The sequence below is a fragment of the Pristiophorus japonicus genome, chromosome 15 (assembly GCF_044704955.1).
Source record: "Pristiophorus japonicus isolate sPriJap1 chromosome 15, sPriJap1.hap1, whole genome shotgun sequence".
Taxonomy (NCBI): Eukaryota; Metazoa; Chordata; class Chondrichthyes; family Pristiophoridae; genus Pristiophorus; species Pristiophorus japonicus.
In genome coordinates, this window is record NC_091991.1 from 24,918,892 (window position 1) to 24,939,005 (window position 20,114).

Genomic DNA, 20,114 nt, shown 5'->3' on the forward strand with positions numbered 1-20,114 from the left:
GTTGGTGTCCCCGACACTGGACTCACCCTTCGACCACCAGCAAACTATGGCTTCAGTATGTACAATCTACAGGATGCACGGCATCAACTCCCCAATCTCATTTCAAAGCACCTCCCTCCGCTGTGACCTCCAGCACTAAGCAGCAATGAGATAGGAACAGCACCACCTCCAAGTCAAGCACTATTCTGGCTTAAGGAGTTCAATATCCTGGAGTTCCTTAATGAATACAAGTGAGAGAGTAGCATCACCACAAGGACTGCAGCAGTTCAAGGAGAAGGCCCGTCACCACCTTCTTTGGGTCTTGCCACCATTGTCCACATCCCGAGAGCAAATTCAAAAAATGGCACAAACGAGTCTCAGCTCCAAGGCAAAATAATGAAACTCTCAAATCAATTATCAACTTGTATGGAATTTTAGTATTTCAGGTGGACCGTAAAAAGATGTGTTCACCTGCTGTTCCAAAATTGCGACCGACTATAATCTTTAAATAAAGAGACTGTAGCCAAGAAAAAGGTAAAATCTTTGAACAGTTGCAAATATGGAATGAAAATACTCAACATAATTGCATACCTGTACTACAACACAACACGGAGCTCAGTCTCTGTGGTGGGGATATTATTGTTAGGATTGCTGCTCTGCCGCAATGAGCTATTTGCACCCTATATTGTGATGATCAAAATCCAAACTGAGCCCACAAAGCTTGGACATGTGTCAGTTCAATCAGCTAAAAGTGCTTGTTTATGTTAGTCACATTGTAACACCACTTCAGGAAATGGCTGCAAAACAAACTGCAGGTCCTGATGGTGTGTGAACACATAGTATCTCAATGGTTTCTATAGCACCTGGTGCAAACTAAAATAACCCCACATGCGCTGTTGTCTTCAAAATCAAAGACATTTTGTTTAAAAACCAGGAAAACAATCCTCTCCAATGCCAGACAACACTCAAATAGGCTGGTCCATACAGGGTAGAGGTGGCTTCAAACACTCGTAATGCTGCAACCAGAATAACGTGGCCTCCTCATCTTTTGGATGAGACTTCAAACAGAGGTCCTGTCTGCTCTCTCAGGTGGACGTAAAAGATCCCACGGCACTATTTTGAAGAGGAGCAGGGGAGTTATCCCCGGTTTCCTGGCCAATATTTATCCCTCAATCAACATCACTAAAACACATTATCTGGTCATTATCACATTGCTGTTTGTGGGAGCTTGCTGTGTGCAAATTGGCTGCCACGTTTCCTACATTACCCTTCAAAAAAAGTACTTAATTGGCTATAAAGCGCATTGGGACATTTGGTGGTCATGAAAGGCGCGATATAAATTTGTGATATAAATGCAAGTCTTTTGTTTATTTCTCTAATGCAGGTATTCACATCAACATAGAAATGCATATGGCCCCAGATGACAGCTCATTTATTTTGCCAATTTCAAGGCTACTGCCAGCAACTATGTGAATGGGATGTTAGACAATACAAGTGGAGGTCAAACCAGTGTTTCACTTAAACCAAAGGCACAGATAGCACATACGATTCAATATTACCATCTAAGGCATTATGTGGAGGCATCAAGTGAAGGTTATTCAGTCATCTTCCTGCTGTAGTAACTGGAAATCAGTTTACAATGTTTGAAAGAAACATTAGCTTGAAAGCCAATTAAAGGATTGAGCAACAATGCAGTCTTTAAAAAAATTTGGATTTGTTCTAGATTCTAAGAGTTCATTTTCATTTTAAATTTGAGTAGTTTACATGTTTATAAAGTAACTTTCCAAAATGAACCAAATTGCTTTTTCTACAGCTTATATAGTCCTCTCCTCGTACATGTCACAGTTGCATTTTGTAATTTTGAGTCCATTTCTCTGCAATATCAGATCTACACCGCTGACGTCTACTAACAAATGTGCGCTGATCATACAACTTTTCTCTGGGCTGATTTCACACTGAATGATACACCAATTCCAATATTTTACAATTGCAGCAAATACACATGATTATTTTGAAGGCTTCAGCAACCAATATACAATGATGCTGAGCAGTGAAATACATAGAAAATAATGGATACTCAAGTGTGATTTGCAGCAGCAATGCTACAGAAATGGCCAGCTGATGTGAAATATATCGATTTTATATAGCAAGTCTTAAATCTAGTGTCCATGTCACATTTCAAATGTCACTTCAAAAGTATGTCAAAAGAAGAGCAGGGGAGTTATCCCTGGTGTCCAGGCCAATATTTATCCCTCAAATCAACCTCACTAAAACAGATTTGTGCAGTCAGGGCAGTCATTTCATGCTAGTTCCCTCTAACTGGAGCTGACAATTTACCCACCAATCTGCAATCTGGTTATTTAATTTTTTTAGAGCTAATAACTGATTCAGAACTAAAATCTGTTTCCCTCCCTATGATCTACTATGTAAAGACACTGTGCTGTGCAACAATGGTCTGTATAGATCAGGAACAGTTTGTGGATGAATATTACAGCATATCATGTAGCCAGAGTGCACCTACTTCACAAAATTGACTCTTGGATTACTCAGGTCAGAAGGCTGATTTGTTCTGGAGTGTCCTGGTTCAGTACATGGTTACCTCTGCATTTGAAGTATAGGCATATCCAGAGACAACAGAAGTCGTGCACTATATAAGAACATAACATAAGAATTAGGAGCACGAGCAGGCCATAGGCCTTTCGAGCCTGCTCCACCATTCAATAAGATCATGTCTGCTCTTCGACCTCAATTCCACTTCCCCTCCTGATTCACATGTCCCTTGATTCCCTTAGAGTCCAAAAGTCTATTAATCTTAACCTTGAACAGACTTAACACCTGAGCATCCACAGCCCTCGGGGGTAGAAAATTCCAAAGATTCACAACCCCAAGTGAATATATTCCTCATTTCAGTCCTAAATGGCTGACCCCTTATCCTGAGACTGTGCCCCCTCGTTCTAGAATCTCTAGCCAGGGGAAACAGCTTCTCAGCATCTATCCTGTCAGGCCCTCTCGGAATCTTGTATGTTTCAGAATATTTCACATCAGCTAGCTGTTTCTAAGAGAAAAAGTTTGCTGTACAGAATCTCTCAAATGGCCTTTTATGGAGTACATATATTCAGTGCTCATAATACATGTGGATCTGATCTCTGAACCATTTTTATACTTGGGCTGCAAAATTTATGATCCGAGACACAATAAAACACAGATTAACATTAATACTTTATTACTTCTGTTATACAAATAAACACAGGGATACATTGGAAGTGCTTCAACTATTGTATTTCAGCCAGTCATTGTTTTAGGGGCAAGACTTCAATCTATGTGCATTCTGTCCTGTATTTCTTTATAAATTGACAAGAAAGTCTTTTAAAGCTCTTTTTTCAGTAATCAAATCATGTGTTAACATTCAGATTTCCAACAGTATAAAGAAACATGAGGCAAATACAGTACAAGATGCTGCTAGCTTGGACACAATTTACCATGCCTGTATACAATGAATATTTAAAACTGCACTTTTTATTTCATATTCCAGAATAAAAGATCTACAAAGAAGGCTATTAACAGAAGACAAACAGACTGTAAGTTTACTGCCAAGTGGTTCCTAGTCCAAGTTGATAAACGTAACATGTGGTGGCTTTGTGACCCAGTACGTCAGGGAAGCCATAAGAAGCAGTGCATATATTGACTGGGTAATGATAAGTCACCCAGATTATATACAGGGAATGGACGTTATGGGACCTTTCAGAATTAGCAACCACAAAATACTCAAGCTCAACATGATTTGGGATTCAAAGACAACAAGACCAGGATACAGCTATTAATCAATCTGTGTATTTAATAAATTAAACGGTTTGTGGATGGTGCACACTTCCTCTATGTGTCACATTTACTTTCTGTAAAACTTTTCCCATCACACTTTGTTGCCAACACCCTCACTCTTCATAAAACAGCATACCCTTGGATTCATTGCAAGTAATGCCACACAGATCTGCTAGCATCATTTTAGAAATTTTTAATTAGAACTTAAATATATTGACAGGGGGCATTTGATTAACAATGTTTCAGTGGCAAACAAGTAGAAGAACTTGTATTTATATAGCACCTTCAACATAGTAAAGTGTCCCAAAGCACTACATAGGAGTATTATAGCACAAAATCTGACACTGAGCCACATAAGGAGAATTTAGGGCAGATAACTAAAAGCTTGGTCAAAGAGATAGGATTTAAGGAGTGTCTTGAAGAAGGAAAGAGAGGTAGAGAGGTGGAGAGGTTTAGCGAGTGAATTCCAGAGCTTAGGGTTGTGGCAGCTGAAGGCACAGCCACCGATGGCGGAGCGATTAAAATCAGGGATGCTCAAGAGGTCAGAATTAGAGGAGCGCAGATATCTTGGGGATTGTGGGCTGGAGATTGCAGAGATAGGAAGCGACGAGGCAATGGAGGCGTTTGAAAACAAGGATGAGAATTTTAAAATCAAGGAGTTGCTTAACCAGTAGTCAATGTAGGTTAGCGAGCACAGGGATAATGGGCGAGTGGTATTTGATGCAAATTAGGACATGGGTAGCCGAGTTTTGAATGGCATCAAGTTTACGTAAGGTAGAATGTGGGAGGTCAGGCAGGAGTGCGTTGGAATAGTCAAGTCTAAAGGTAACACAGGCATGGATGAGGGTTTCAGCAGCAAATGAGATGAGGCAGGGGTGGAGTCGGGCAATGTTACCGAGGTGGAAATCGGTGGTCTTAGTTTATAGTAAGGCTGTGTGGTCGGAAGTTCATCTCGGAGTCAAATAGGTCAGCCCCAGACAACCTTTAAAGACACTCTCGGGAGCCGGCGCCTCACAACATGAGCCGTTCCACTCTGCACGGAGGGGTTTCCTGTACGGATTGCTCCTGCACACTCTCCACTTCATTGTCCTCCATCTGGACACCCATCTTGCCATCCGGAAGAGGCAGGGATGCCAGTGTAGGGCTCTCTACATGAGAGTCTTCCCCTTTCCCATCGGAGATTTGGCGTGGCGAGTGATGCGCAGAGCAGTCCCGTGCAATAAATAAATATTTAAGCAGATTCATGGACTCCCAGACCGCCTGCAATTTCTGCGGCCTGGAGGAGTCCATGTTTCACGTGTACATAGAGTGAGAGAGGTTGCAGCCCTACTTCCACTATTAGAAGAATCTACTCCCCAATTTTTGGTGGCACTTCAGTCCCACGCTCCTGATCTTTGGCCGGGGGTGGGATGTTGGAGGACCTCCTTGTAGGACTACTCCAGGGCCTGACCATGGCGGCCATCAACAGGCCCACGCAATTGTTTGTCCGGCTTCTTTTTGCCTCTCTATGTGGCTACGTTCGCGCCCAGGTGTTCCTGGAGATGGAGCACTGGCACGTTCGAAGCCTTCTGCAACTGGTGGGCATCTAAGGGACTGGACTGCTATACCGCCCCCCTCCCCACCCCACCCCACCCCAGAACAAAATGTTAATTTATTTTGTTAAGTTTTGTTTAAATTTTTGTTTAATTTACAGCTTATGGGTTGTGTCCCTTTAATAAGGGTGCACTTGCTACCTCTTTATTGACGATGACACCTGTCATCATTTATGTAATTAATAAGAGGCAGATTTGGAAAATAGCACAATGCAGATACAAAACACAATAGTGAAACATTCTTTAAGTGCAAGGTGATCGTAGCCTTCAATGGGGAACTGAATAAATAAAGGAAAAATTGTAAGGGAAATGGGCAGGGAGTGGGAATAACTGCATTGCTCTTCGAAAGAGCCAGTGCAGACTCGATGGGCCGAATGGCCTCCTTCTGTGCTGTACTATTCTATGATTCTAAGAAGCGAGCGCCCTAAAAGATAGTAATGCTGACAAAACTGAGGATGAGCGCAAGTATAACCTAGCTAATATATTAAATGATTGCTTCCTCTAATTATTCATTAGGGAAGACATGAACATGCCTTCTGAAAACAGCAATATTCTAGGCGAAATTAATGACGGACATAAATGAGGTGGAAAATCTAAACAAGCTAAAAGGGCTCACAACAAATAAAGCCCCTGGGAATGGAGCAACGAAACACAAGAGATAACATTTATGAACCACTGGCCATCATTTAAGAAGTCAATTGGTGTTGGGGAGGTCCTGGGAAATTAGAAATCATTGAACAGTTACAGCACAGAAGGAAGCCATTCAGCCCGTCGAGCCCGTGCCGGCTCTCTGCAAGAGCACTTCAGTAAGTTCCACTCCCCCGCCCTTTCCCCAGAGCCCTGCAAGTTTCTACCTATCTACTCTGTCTAGACCCCTCATGATTTTGAACACCTCTATCAAATCTCCTCTCAACCTTCTCTGCTCTAAAGGAGAACAACTCCAGCTTCTCTAGTCTAATCAACATAACTGAAGTCCTTCATCCCTGGAACCATTCTCGTAAATTTTTCCTGCACCCTCGCTAAGGCCTTCACATCCTTCCTAAAGTACGGTGCCCAGAATTGGACACAATACTCCAGTTGGGGCCAAACCAGTTTTTTATAAAGGTTCATCATAACTCCCTTGCTTTTGTACTCTATACCTCTATTTATGAAGTGCAGGATCCTGTATACTTTTTCAATCGCTTTCTCAACCTGCCCTCCACATTCAACAATTTGTGCACATATACCCACAGGTCTCCCTGTTCGTGTACCCCCTTTAGAATCGTACCCTTTAGTTTATATTGCCTCTCCTCATTCTTCCTACCAAAAAATCCAACATAGTGTCCATTTTCATAAAAAGGTGACAAAACAGACCCGTGCAAATACAGACTCATTTGTCATGCATCAACGCTAGGCAAAATAATGGAACTGGTCGTGCATAAGCTTGAGAATGACTTGTACTGCAATAACCTATTAAGAAACTTGGATTTAGAAAGGTAATCCTGCATGACCAACCTCATTATCTTTTTCTGAAGTGACATGCCAAGTGGCCCTATATGTGGTGTATCGGGACTTCCAAAGAGCACTTGACAAAGTTCCTCACGAAAGGCTACAATGCTTAAAGTGGTAAGGATGCTCATGCTGTGAATGGAAAGCAAATTGGTTGAAGGGTAGGAAACAGTGAGTACTTGTTGTTGGAGTTATGTCAATGCGGGGAATGGGGCAAATGCCGAGTGGAATCATTGTTAGAATCATCTCGGTTCTGAACTTATATTAACAACTTGTTTCAGAAAGTTATTCCAAACTGATCAAATTTACCGATGACACCAAGATACTAGAAGGGAAAGTTGAGCTGGAGGAGGAGGAGGACCAGAAACTACAAAGTGAGGTAGACAAAATATGTAAGTGAGTAGATAAAATTCAATAGACATGTGCAAAGTATAGCACATCAGAAGGAGTTGGAAACAAAAACTAAAAGTTTCAGGAAATTCAACAACCAGCATGACACGACCACTGTAGAGCTGTAATCAACAAAGCAAATAGCACACTGAACTACATCGCCAAAACAGTACAATTGAAGTTGGAGGCCGTCATGCTCAAACTGTACATTGCTCTGCTCAGACCACACCTCGATCACTACGTCTTGTTCTGATCCCCGACACACAAGAGAGTCATTCAAGCCATGGAGTCAGTTGAGCGAAGAGCCACAAGACTGATCTGTAGCAGCAGAAGACCAAATTGTGAGGAAAGACGGGAGGAACTTAGGCTTGTCGGCCTTGAAATGAGGCAATCTAATAGGAGTACATAAAATAGTAAAGGTAAATCCAGAACACCATCTCAAACTAAACCATTAGAGTAGGACAGGAGATTGAGGTTTAAATTAGAAAAAGGCAAATTTAGAATGGTATTTACACGGTCAGACTCAGTATCCCAATACGGGTACTGCAGTCGTGATGGTGCTGGACTAGCAAAACACAGGTCTTTAGTTCAACTGTGGCAAGTTTGGATTCAATAAAACTGGTCACTTATGGGTTCACACCAGGAAAAATGATCCAAGCTGCTGGATTGTCATCAAAAATCCAGCTGCTTCACTAATGTCCTTCAGGGAAGGGAAGTTGCCATGCCTAAATGGTGTGGCCTACACATGGCTTCAGTACTGCAATATGGTCAATTCTTAATGCCCCCTGAAGTAGCCTAGCAGGCTGCTCAGTTGTAAAATAATGATAATGATAGATAAGATCAAAGAACAATAAGGCCCCATTAGACTCTGAAAATTCCTCCTCACTAGCATTTGGACACCGGTGCCCAAGTTGAGAGAGCAGTCGCCCTCAAAATAATAACTGTCAGCCAATATCCCAGAATCCTCAAAGCACCCTGGGTTATGTCACAACAACTTGCATTTATATAGCGCCATTAACGTAGTAAAATGTCCTGTGGTGCACATTTTGTTCTGTGCCAACAGTGAAATAGATTCACCAGCGTTGGGGGCACAGTGATTATACAGTCATGTATTGGGACTCCTCAACATTGACTCCTGATCCCATGAAGTATTATGGCTTCAAGTTAAATAAAACCAAGGAAACCTCCTGCTGATCACCGCTTACCACCCCCCACCAACTGAAAAATCCGCACGTCTCCATCCTGAACACCACTTGGAGGAGGCCGAGTGAGACAAGGGCTTAGACTATGCTCTGGAGGGGTTTATCACCACTGATCAAGCTAAAGGATGTAGCTGCTGGACTGGTCCCCTTTCAGATGGTGAAGGAACCAACAAGAGGGTGTAACCCACTTGATAGCCTCACCAACCTACATGTCTATCAACTGTAGCCTATAGGAGTAACCACCACTATTAACCACAGGCCGGGTACTGTGCAACGAGTGGCTTACTTCCTAAACCCTCAAAGCCTCTCCATCATCTACAAGGCTCAAATCACAAGTGTGATTGAATACATCCTACTCGTCTGGTTGGGTACAGTTGTACCAACACTTATGAATCTTAATGCCATCCAGAACAGAGCAATCTACTTAACCAGCACCCGTACACATGGACTCAAAATGCATTCTTTCAGAACCAACGCAGTGTGGCTGCAGTACCATCTACAGGATGCACTGCAGCAACTCAGCAAGCTTACTTCGTCAGCACTTTGGGACCTCTACCCACCCCCCCCCCCCCCCACCAAGGAGGATAAAAGCAGCAAGACTACGGGAATGCGATCACCCTCAAGTTCCGCTTCAACTTACACCCCATCATGACTTGGGACATAAACCACCATACCTTCATGGTCACAGTAATTCTCTACTTAACACCATTGTGGGAGCACCTGGACTGCAGTGGTTCATAAAGGCCGACCAGCAATGTTACCGCTAAATTTGTTTACCCCTGCCTTTAAGGGGTGGCGCAGGCCATTCAAAATACGGCGCAGCGCGGTTTTTGTATGGAAAAGCCGGCAGCACGAGTTCCCTTACAGGGAACATTGCCAACCAGTACCTTCTCAAGGTAACAAGGGATGGACATCACACACGTCCAAAGATCAAATAAAACAGCATTCATTATGAAAAATATATCAGAAATATACAGATCAAAGGAATGTTAGCTAATCATAATTGTTCAGACCCAAACTTTAAAAGCGCTCATGACAACAAGACCCATTCTTTAAATAACAGATCGCAACAAAGGACCAACCTTGAAAAAACCAAAAGTCCTTGATGGAAATAGGCCACGCACTGAAAATGCTGTCAGTAAATCTTACTGACATGAAGAGTGCTTGAGAACATTTAAAAACCCCTTTATTTCAGCAACTGCTGTTTGTAAGGTCTGTACTTCAGCAAATATTTGTTTCCAACAAAAATCACATCTAGCCAAGAACATCAAGTCTTTGCAAACTCTATCAACTCTACCTGCAACAAAAGAACAAGACAACTGACTACCCACGAGAGTACTGTGATTATTCAATATAATGGAGAGGACATCCCAAATTATTGTACACTTATTGCCCCACCACCCACCTCAGTCTTCTCCAACAGCACTCACCCACATTCCTGCTGGCAAGGTGAACTAACTACAACACTTGATTCACTGATTTTCCATTTCACAGCACCGTCAGAGACCCAAGAGTGTCGGCCAGAAGTACAAGCATGACCCCTAGTTCTAAGATCAGTGTTAGAGACAGAAGCTGTTACTCTGCAGCAATCTGTCAGCAGCCAATATTCCGAAATTAAAAAGGATGGCAGACCAGAATACCACTAGACTCCCATTGTCTGCAAAAATTCTTAGATAATGGAGAATGTAGATTAATGGGAGCATGGATAACCAAGGTTCCTACATTACTTAATATGCATTTTGCAAATCAAAAAGAGTGAGAAACTGCAGTACTTGTACTGCAGTCTTTCACTCTCAGTGTTAAACATCTTCCCAGAACAGCAACTGCTAACAAACATCATTAAAATTCAAAACATTTCTAAAAGTTGACACACGTCACAATATGTATAAAGCAATAGGTATGAATTTACCTTCAAAATCTTCATCTGGAACTGCTGTAGGTTCTGTTAATTTCCTGCCTCCCATCTTTTACACCTGGTTGATAATACAAAACTGTGAATGAAAGAAAATTTAAATATGCTCAAAGTTCAAGACTTCATATAGATAATAGTTAAGCCTCCTCACCCCAAAGCTTTCAGTCCTAGAGCCATATAGAGAACGCCTGCACAATACTGTGCTATCTTAATGGCTAGAATGGCACATGCTTCAACTGTCCACCTGTGATTGGCAGTTTTGGGTCCCAATCAAGACAAAGCATTAGGTCGTTTATCTGCCAGAGTGGTTTTAGCATAGTTGTGGAGTTACTGCACCACCTTCCAACTAAAGGATAGTAAGCAAAGATAAGTAGGATAAAGAAAGCCAAAATGAACATGGTAACAGTGGATGCAACATAATGTTTAAGAGGGATGGTGTAATGTCCCACTTATCATATGTTCCCTTATCTTCTGTAACAGGCCTCGACATGTACAATTTACAATGTATATGTTGTTCTTCTTGGGAAAGACCAGATTTTTGCCAACAAAAGTTAATTGTTTTTTTTATTCATTCACGGGATGTGGGCGTCGCTGGTGAGTCCAGCATCTATTGCCCATCCTTAATTGCCCTCGAGTGGTTCGCAAGCCAATTTCAGACGGCAGTTAAGAGTCAACCACATTGCTTTAGTTGGGCCTGGAGTCACATATAGGCCAGACCAGGTAAGGAAAGCAGATTTCCTTCCCTAAAAGGCATTAGTGAAGTAGATGGGTTTCTATAACAATCTGGCAGTTTCATGGTCACCATTACTGATACTTGCTTTTTAATTCCAGATTGAATTAAAAATTGACATTCTGTTGTGATTTCTCACAACTGCCGATTAAATATTCCAGCTTTCAAAAACAACTGGCTTTTAACTATTGAATTCCTTATTAATTCAAAAATATACATAAAAAGGAGCTGGTTTCCATTCAAGCAGTCTTGTAAATCTATCAGTTCTTCCTAGAGTCTAAGCATATTTGTTATAGATGGTCACTGATGTACGCTAATGACATTAGATGTGAAACATTTCCTTCTCGCCAACCCATCCGCACCTTTAGAGCAGATCTGTTTTACAATATGATAGCACTTACAAACAACTCTGTCGGAAATGCCAAACAAGTGCCCCGCCCTTTCATTTAAAGGAAGAGACAAGGATCCCAGAGGAAAGATCAATCTAATGGAATATAGCAACTTAACCAGCAGGGCTGTGGGCACGAGCTCATTGCGGCAAGTGGCAAAACTGAATTTGATCAATCAGGTTATTTCTGTGACGCACAAAAAAAAGATAAAAGCTGCCAGATTCTGACAAAAAAAACAGTTGGTTGACTGATGCCCTGGAGGAAGGCAGTTTGCCAGCCCAGAGAGCTTGGTCACACCTACAGACAGAACAGAGGTGCTCCGCAATGTGTACTTGGTCTCCCTCATGGAAGAGGCACCTCAGTTCACTAGATTAAAGGAAGCAGCTTGCAAGCCACTGCAGTAGCATTTTTTTTGTTTTTTCAAATCACTCGCGTTGCCCCCGCCTCCACTTTTATGAGTGATCATTTATCTTCCAGTTCTGAAGAGCTGATTCATAATGCTACCCTTTTTTCTCTACAGATGCCAACTGACCAACTGTGCATTTCCAGCATCTTGTGTTTTTGTTAAGAGATTCGTGAACTGCAATTCTGCTACCCAATGTCGAAATGTGTCAGACTATAAATCACCCCACTTCAAAAGCAACAGAACATGACCTTTATCAGCCTGACAAAAATGTGTAGAATTACAATTTCTTCACTGACAAATGTGTTTATACATCTGGATTGTGTGCTCAAAATAAACCATTCCAGAATGAATCTGTACTCTTAATATACAATGATTGAGTTCCTTTAACTTATGTTACTGGACTAGTAATCCAGAGGCCTGGACTAGTAACCTGAAGGCGCGAGTTCAAATCCCGCCATGGCAGCTGGAGGAATTTAAATTTAGTTAATTATATAAATCCAGAATTAAAAAGCTAGAATCGGTAATGGTGACCATGAAACTACCGGATTGTCGTAAAAACCCATCTGGTTCACTAATGTCCTTTTAGGGAAGGAAACCTGCCGTCCTTACCCAGTCTGGCCTATATGGGACTCCAGATCCATAGCAATGTGGTTGACTCTCAACTGCCCTCTGAAATGGCCTAGCAAACCACTCAGTTGTACCAAACCGCTACGACAAAGTCAGCACTGCGGGAGTACTTTCACCACAATCTGCAGCGGTTCAAGGCGGCGGCTCATCACCACTTTCTCGAGGGCAATTCGGGATGGGCAATAAATGCCGGCCTTGCCAGCGATGCCCACATCCCGTGAACGAATAAATTTAAAAAAAAATTAAACAACAGCCTGAAGGCTCACATGGATGGTATCCCTTTTCTAACATGTACATTTAGCAGCAGATTTGTGATAATTTCAACTGCAACAAAACTGATCTTAAATCATCTTTCCATTAGCCCAGTGTCAAATCAGTCAATAATTAAATCATTCCAAATGTACTCTTGGTATTAAGTTTTCATTTGGATTGGAACCATTTATACCAAGGGGCAGGAAGGAGTTAAGAGTAATGTTCCCGCTAACTTTTTTTGGGTGAGTGGCCCTCTTAAGGGGCTGCACAGCCCATTCAAATGACCACGCATGCACGGTTTTTGGCCATTGGAACACTGGTGAGAGGCCTGCGCGGGATTGTGGTTGCACAGCGAATCGGGAACATTGGTTGAGAGATGTGCTTTACATGCAAACAGTTAAAACCAAGTCCTGCTTCCTGCATGAAAAAATATATTACCTTGATGTTAACCTTCAAGGTACCAATATCACATATGGATAAACAGGAAGTGCAGTGTGTGAAGTACCTGTATAAATAAGTGATGATGCTAGGAGTTAGTCCATTTTTGTTAAAGTGCAGCCACCAAGTTGTACATTTAGTTTATACCATCTTTAATTTTATAATTTTTTTAGATACGTTTTTTTCACAGTCAAGACTATTCAAAATAACAAACAAGTGAACTCGTCTTATTTTTAGTCTGCTTTTACTTTGATTCTGGTACAAATAAAAACTTGAAAAGAATACGGAACTGGAAAATTTCCTTTCACTCTACTAACATTTTAAGACTCGACTTTTTCGTAACTAAAGTATTTTGTAAACAATTGTTCCAAACACAGGAAATACTTCAGATGAGGAATGATTTCATAAATTTTAACAGGGGCCACGACCAAAATAACAATTCGGCTTAAAATACGTAACACACCACTGCATTGATGTGTTTAATTTCCAATGGGTTCCAATATTTAAATATATAATGTAGCCTAGTAATTAGAAATCATAGAATTTTACAGTACAGAAGCCCAGCATTCAGCCCATCGTGCCTGTGCCAGCTCTCGGAAAGAGCTAACCACTTAGTCCATTCTCGGCCCTTTCTCCATATCCTTGTAATCTTTTTCTTTGTTAGTTATCTTTTTTCAAAGCTAGTATGGATTCTACAAGTTATTTTGAACATATATATTGTAGGTTACCTCAACTGGTGGATGCAGAAGTGTCAAAGCATTCAGCAGGAATGTGGAGCAACAAAAGAAGTCACTATTGTCTGTTTTTTTATTGCAAGTTGGAATTCTCTCCACCAAAAAAAGAAAATGATGATTCTTATTCCCAATCTCCCAGATTATTCCCAATCTCCTGGCAGATTAATATTCCCAATCTCCCAGCAAATTAATATTCACAATCTCCCAGTAAATTATTCATAAAATCATAAAAATTAGGAGCCTGCCCTACCATTCAATAGGATCATGGCTGATCTTCGACCTCAACTCCACTTTCCTGCCCAATCCTCATATCCCTTGATTCCCCGAGAGTCGAAAAATCTATTTATCTCAGTCTTGAATATACTCAATGATTCAATATCCAAAGACCTTTTGGGTAGAGAATTCCAAAGATTCACTTCCCTCTGAGTGAAGAAATTTCTCCTCATCTCGGTCTTAAATGGCCGACCCCTTATTCGGAGACTATGCCCCCTAGTTCTAGACTCTCCAGCCAAGGGACACAACCTCTCAGCATCTACCCTGTTAATCCCCCTCAGAATCTCATGGTTCAGCAAGAGCACCTCTCATTCTTCTAACCTCCAGCGAGTAAAGGCCCAATCTACTCAATCTCTCCACATAGGACAACCTTCTCATCCCAGGGGTCAATTTAGTGAACCTCTGTTGCACGTCAGCTTAGGCAAGTATGACCTACCTCATAAGGAGACCAAAACTGTGCACAGTACTCCAGGTGTGGTCTCACCAAAGCCCTGTACAATTGTAGTACGACTTCTTTACTCTTGTACGCCAACCCCCTTGCAATAAAAGCCAACATGCCATTTGCCTTCCTAATTGCTTGCTGTACCCGTGTGCTAACTTTAGGTTTTCTGTACAAGGATACCAAAATTCCTCTAAACACCAATATTTAATAGTTTCTCACCATTTAAAAAAAATATTGTTTTTCTAATCTTCCTACAAAAGTGAATAACCTCACATTTCCCCACATTATACTCCATTCGCCACCTTATTGCCCACTCACTTAACTTGTCTATATCCCTTTGCAGAATCTTTGTGTCCACCTCACAGCTTACTTTCCCAACTAGCTGTGCAGTGCCAACAAACTTGGATATATTGCACGAGTCCTTCATCCAAGTTATTAATATAGATTGTAAATAGCTGAGGCCCCAGCACTGATCCTTGCAGCACAACACTAGTTACAACCTGCCAGCCGAAAATGACCCATTTATCCCTACTCCATGTTTTCTGACCGTTAATGAATCCTCTATTCATGCTAATATATTATTCCCAAACCCATGAGCCCTTAGCTAATGTAGCAACCTTTTATGTGGCACCTTATCAAATACCAATGTCCCAGATCAGATCCCCAATCTCCCAGCAGATCAGATCCCCAATCTTCCAGCAGATCAGATCTCAATCTCCCAGTAGATTAGATCCCCAATCTCCCAGTAGATTAGATCCCCAATCTCCCAGATCAGATCCCAATCTCCCAGTAGATTAGATCCCAAATCTCCCAGATCAGATCCCCAATCTCCCAGTAGATTAGATCCCCAATCTCCCAGATCAGATCCCAATCTCCCAGATCAGATCCCCAATCTCCAGCAAATCAGATCCCCAATCTCCAGCAAATCAGATCCCCAATCTCCAGCAAATCAGATCCCCAATCTCCCATCAAATCAGATTCAAACTCCCAGTAGATCGATCTCAATTTGAATAGATCCCAATATCCCAGAGGATCCCAATCTCTCAGTAGATCCCAATCTCCCAGATCAGCCGCAAACTCCCAGTAGATCGATGCAAATCCCAGTGGATCCCAGTCTGTCAGTGGATCCCAGTCTCCCAGCGGATTATTCTCTCTGGGTCTCCCGCCCCCCGGGCTGTCACTGGGCCCGGGCCTCCCTACTGGGCCCCGCCTGCCGCCGCACTCGGAGCTCCGGGCCGGGCCCGGCCGCTTGTTGTGCTCAGGGCCCGGGGGCGCCTCCACTCACCGGACAAAGGCCCAGCCTCGGCGGCACGGCCTGAAATTAAAGGCCCCGCCTCAGAGTTCGCGACTGGCGGCTCAAATTCCCCGGGCTCCCAAAACAACCCGAGGCCGAGGCTCCGAGGCGGCCGCACACGCACTTTGTAAAGTCCCGGGCCGGGGCCTCTCCCGGCTCCGCTCGCACCCACCTCGGTCCGCTCTCTGTCCGCTTCAAGCGCAGTCCCGCCGCGGGCTCATGTGATCATCGCCGCCCCGGCCCGCAGCTCGTTCCGCCCGATTTTGGGTCCGTTCCCCGGCCCTCCCCCAGCGCCTGCTGAAGCCGCTCACTCACTGCGGAAGCGCCGGGCCCGAGCCTCACGGCCACATGTCGCGCCGGCTGGGGGAGGGGAGCCCGGGAGCTGCGCTTCCCCGAGCGGCCCCACGGCGGCGCTGTGTCCGCCTGCACTTCCCCGAGGGGCCAGACGGCGGCGCTGTGTCCGCCTGCACTTCCCCGAGGGGCCCCACGGCGGCGCTGTGTCCGCCTGCACTTCCACGAGCGGCCCCACGGCGACGCTGTGTTCGCCTGCACTTCCTCGAGGGGCCAGACGGCGGCGCTGTGTCCGCCTGCACTTCCCCGAGGGGCCACACGGCGGCGTTGTGTCCGCTTGCACTTCCCCAAGGGGCCACACGGCGGCGCTGTGTCCGCCTGCACTTCCCCGAGGGGCCAGACGGCGGCGCTGTGTCCGCTTGCACTTCCCCGAGGGGCCACACGGCGGCGCTTGTCCCCTGCCTTTCCCCGAGGGGCCACACGGCGGCGCTGTGTCCGCTTGCACTTCCCCGAGGGGCCACACGGCGGCGCTGGCAATCTGTGGTTCCCGGACTGACCAAAAGATGGCGCTGTGTCCGCCTGCAGTCCCGGGACTGACCGCACGGTCGCGCTGTGACAGCCTGCAGTTCCCAGCCTGGCCACACGGCGGCGCCCTGCAATCTGCAGTTTCCAGCCTGGCCACACCGCAGGGTTGGTGGTGTGCAGTTTCTGGATTGGCCACACCGTGGCGCTGTGTCAGCCTGTAATCCAGGCAGGTAGTGCAGTGACATTTGGCCCACCTGCAGTTCCTCTATTCGCCAGATCCAGCGGAACAAGCTTTGATTGGCATTGACCACCATCTGCTGCAAACTGGATCACAGGAAACAAGACCATGACTGCAGCTGAATCATTAGAATATAATTGGATCATTAAAATTACACCACAGGAGGTCATTCCACCCATCCCTAGTGGGTCAACTGGAGGTAACCAATCCCATTCCTCTTCCTATATATTCTTTTATATTCAGTATCAAATAGTTATCCAGTTCTTTTAAATGATGCAAAATGTCTGTCTCCTGTGTGAAAGCATTCTTTGTTCCAATAATCCACTGAGAATAATAATTAGGTTCCCCATTTGTGCTTTTAGTTAAAAAGAAATCCTGAATCTCTGGTCCCTTATTACTGATTCATCAATTGTGGAAACAGCTTAGAATTATTTAGCCTATCAAGGATGTCATAATGTTGAAAACCTCTCTTAGATGCCCTTTTAACTTTTGAAACCAGTGAAAATAGCTCCAATAACTGTAACTTCTCATTCATGTGATAAATATTGTCCAGGACAACAGGAGAACTGCCCTGCTCTTCTTCGAATAGTGCCGTGGGATATTTATGTCCATCTGAGAGGGCAGACAGGGCCTCGGTTTAACATCTCATCCAAAAGAAGGAAATTCTGACAGTACTGCACTGGAGTGTCAGTTTAGATTTGTAATATCACTAATCAAACATGACATTAATCAAAATCTAGTGCATCTGTGCTGTACCATTTCCACACATCTAATATCCTTCCTTTCATGAAGAATAAATATAATGAACAATTAATATTTCTATAAATGTGATTCATTGTAATGATATAATCTTTATTATAAAATGAGCATTTATGTGACCAAATAATTAATTTGTTAATAAAAACAGAAAATGTTGGAAATCTCAGCGGGTCAGGCAGCATCTGTGGAGAGAAACAGAGTCAACATTTCGGGTCTGTGACCCTTCGTCAGAACAGAGCATTAATCAAACATAGCATTAATCAAAATTCATTTGTTAAAATCATTTCTACAAAACTCAAACAATAAGGTACAGTGGTACAATCCAACATCACAATTACAGTAATTGCTACCTTGCTGGGAAGACAGAGCAGTTTATCAATGGTGAAGTTCAGGTAATAGTAGTGAAGATCATCAGAAATTAAATAACCAGACTGTGAATTGATTCTGGTCAAATTAGCTGGAGAGGTAGAAAATGCAACATTTTTTGTGAGAACATAAGAACATAAGAAAAAGGAGTGGGAGTAGGCCATTCGGCCCTTCGAGTCTGCTCTGCCATTCAATAAGATCATGACTGATCTTCTACCTCAACTCCACTTTCCCGTCCTATCCCCATAATCCCTTGAAAAATCCATCAATCTCTGTCTTGAATATACTCAACGACTGAGCATCCACAGTCCTCTAGGGTAGAGAATTCCAAACATTTACAACCCTTTGAGTGAAGAAATTTCTCCTCATCTCAGTCCTAAATGGCCGACTCCTTATTCGGCGACTTTGTCCCCTGGTTCTAGACTCCCCAGCCAGTGAAACATCCTCCCAGCATCTACCTTGAGAAGCCCTGTAAGAATGTTATATGTTTCAATGAGATCACCTCTCATTCTTCTAAACTCTAGGGAATATAGGCCTCGGCCCTGAAATTGGGGTTGGCGGCGTAGCTAAAGATTACACACCCGACCTCCCAACTTACCTGGTGCAAGACCCCAAACGAAAACTTGCTTTGAAGTACTGCGGAGTTGTGCGCAGTGTAGTGGCCCGCGGTTCCCAGGGAACACTGTTGTGTGTAAACGTACCTGTGATCACGTGGGGCAGTGCTCCTTTCACTAGCCAATCAGGAAACAGAAATCCGATGCCTGACATCAACCAACTTGAAAATTAAATGGCGTGAATATTTATTTGACAAGTACAGTACTTGGTCTTAAAAAGCACCGGGAATACTTTGGAGTAAATATAGTTATTTACATGAAGATTCTGTAAACCGAGCCTTTACAGTTGCCTGGTAGATTGCTACATGGCACTTTTATGTGTTGGTTTTAAATTATTTATCATTTTTCTCATCCACCCTCCCGTTATGCTGTGCAAACAGGCTGCTGTGCCTGTTAGCACCAGCTGTAACATTCTCCAGCGTAATTAATGCACAGTTGGTGGACAATTAGCCCAACCTCTCGCCAGCAATGAGGATTTGACAGTCACAGCAGATGATCTGTTTAGTCGGATCTTGACAGATCGCAAGTTCGGGATTTAGAGTAAGTGCATGTGGAAATCTCAAACTTGCGGTCAATTTCAAAGGTGGTATGACAGTGTACTCTGAGAATAAGGAGACCAAAACTGTACTCAGTACTTTGAGAGTACACTGTCATATTCACCGCAAATGCTGCCCTCTAGTCTACTTAGCCTCTCCTCATAGGACAATGCCTCCATCCCAGGAATCAGTCTGGTGAACCTTGGTTGCACTCCCTCAAAGGAAGCATATCCTTCCTTCGGTAAGGAGACCAAAACTGATACGTCCTTACTACACAGTATAAATGCACACGAGGCCCATGCTTGAGAGAAGGTCAGTCTGTGACCTGTCCTTTATTCCTTAGCACTCAAGTGATGAAGGTGGGTGGAGCTTCCCCTTTTATACCTGAAGGTCCAGGTTAGGAGTGTCTCCCACCTAGTGGTCAGTGTTCTCACGGTGTACAACTTAGGTCCTTGTTTATACATGGATTACAATGCTGGTTGAATACATGACATCACCTCCCCCCCAAAAGTCTTATTGGGATCACAGGTTAAGTCTCTCTGGTGGTTTACGCTCTCTTGTAGAGCGCCTGAGTTGGGGCTCCGGTTGTTGGGCGCTGGCCTGAGTGTCTGCTGTTTGCAGTGCCTCAGGCCTGTCTGGACTGCCCACAGTGACTGGGCTCTCCTCCCTTTGGTTCCGGTGTTCGGTGGTGGAGTGAACTCTATATCGTGTTCTTCCTCTGCTTCTTCTATGGGGTTGCTGAACCTCCTTTTTGTTTGATCCACATGTTTGCGTCAGATTTGTCCATTGGTAAGTTTAACTACCAGAATCCTATTTCC

General features: G+C 43.6%; 1 protein-coding gene across 6 annotated transcripts in view; it reads right to left on the reverse strand.

Annotated features, from left to right (window-relative positions):
- The window catches only part of scaf11 (SR-related CTD-associated factor 11), an 83,930-nt gene extending 67,580 nt beyond the window's left edge, over window positions 1-16,350 (reverse strand). For 3 of the 6 annotated variants that reach the window (XM_070900243.1, XM_070900244.1, XM_070900239.1), the window contains exons 1-2: window positions 16,140-16,350; window positions 10,380-10,461 (exon numbers count right to left, since the gene is read on the reverse strand). In XM_070900243.1, the coding sequence (XP_070756344.1) occupies window positions 10,380-10,434 (55 nt within the window). In that variant the 5' untranslated portion in view covers window positions 10,435-10,461; window positions 16,140-16,350. Of the gene's footprint in view, window positions 1-10,379; window positions 10,462-10,533; window positions 10,589-13,224; window positions 13,292-16,139 lie in introns of those variants that run through there. The other 3 variants (XM_070900241.1, XM_070900240.1, XM_070900242.1) reach the window with 3 other exon arrangements.
- Between the last annotated feature and the right edge of the window lie 3,764 nt (window positions 16,351-20,114).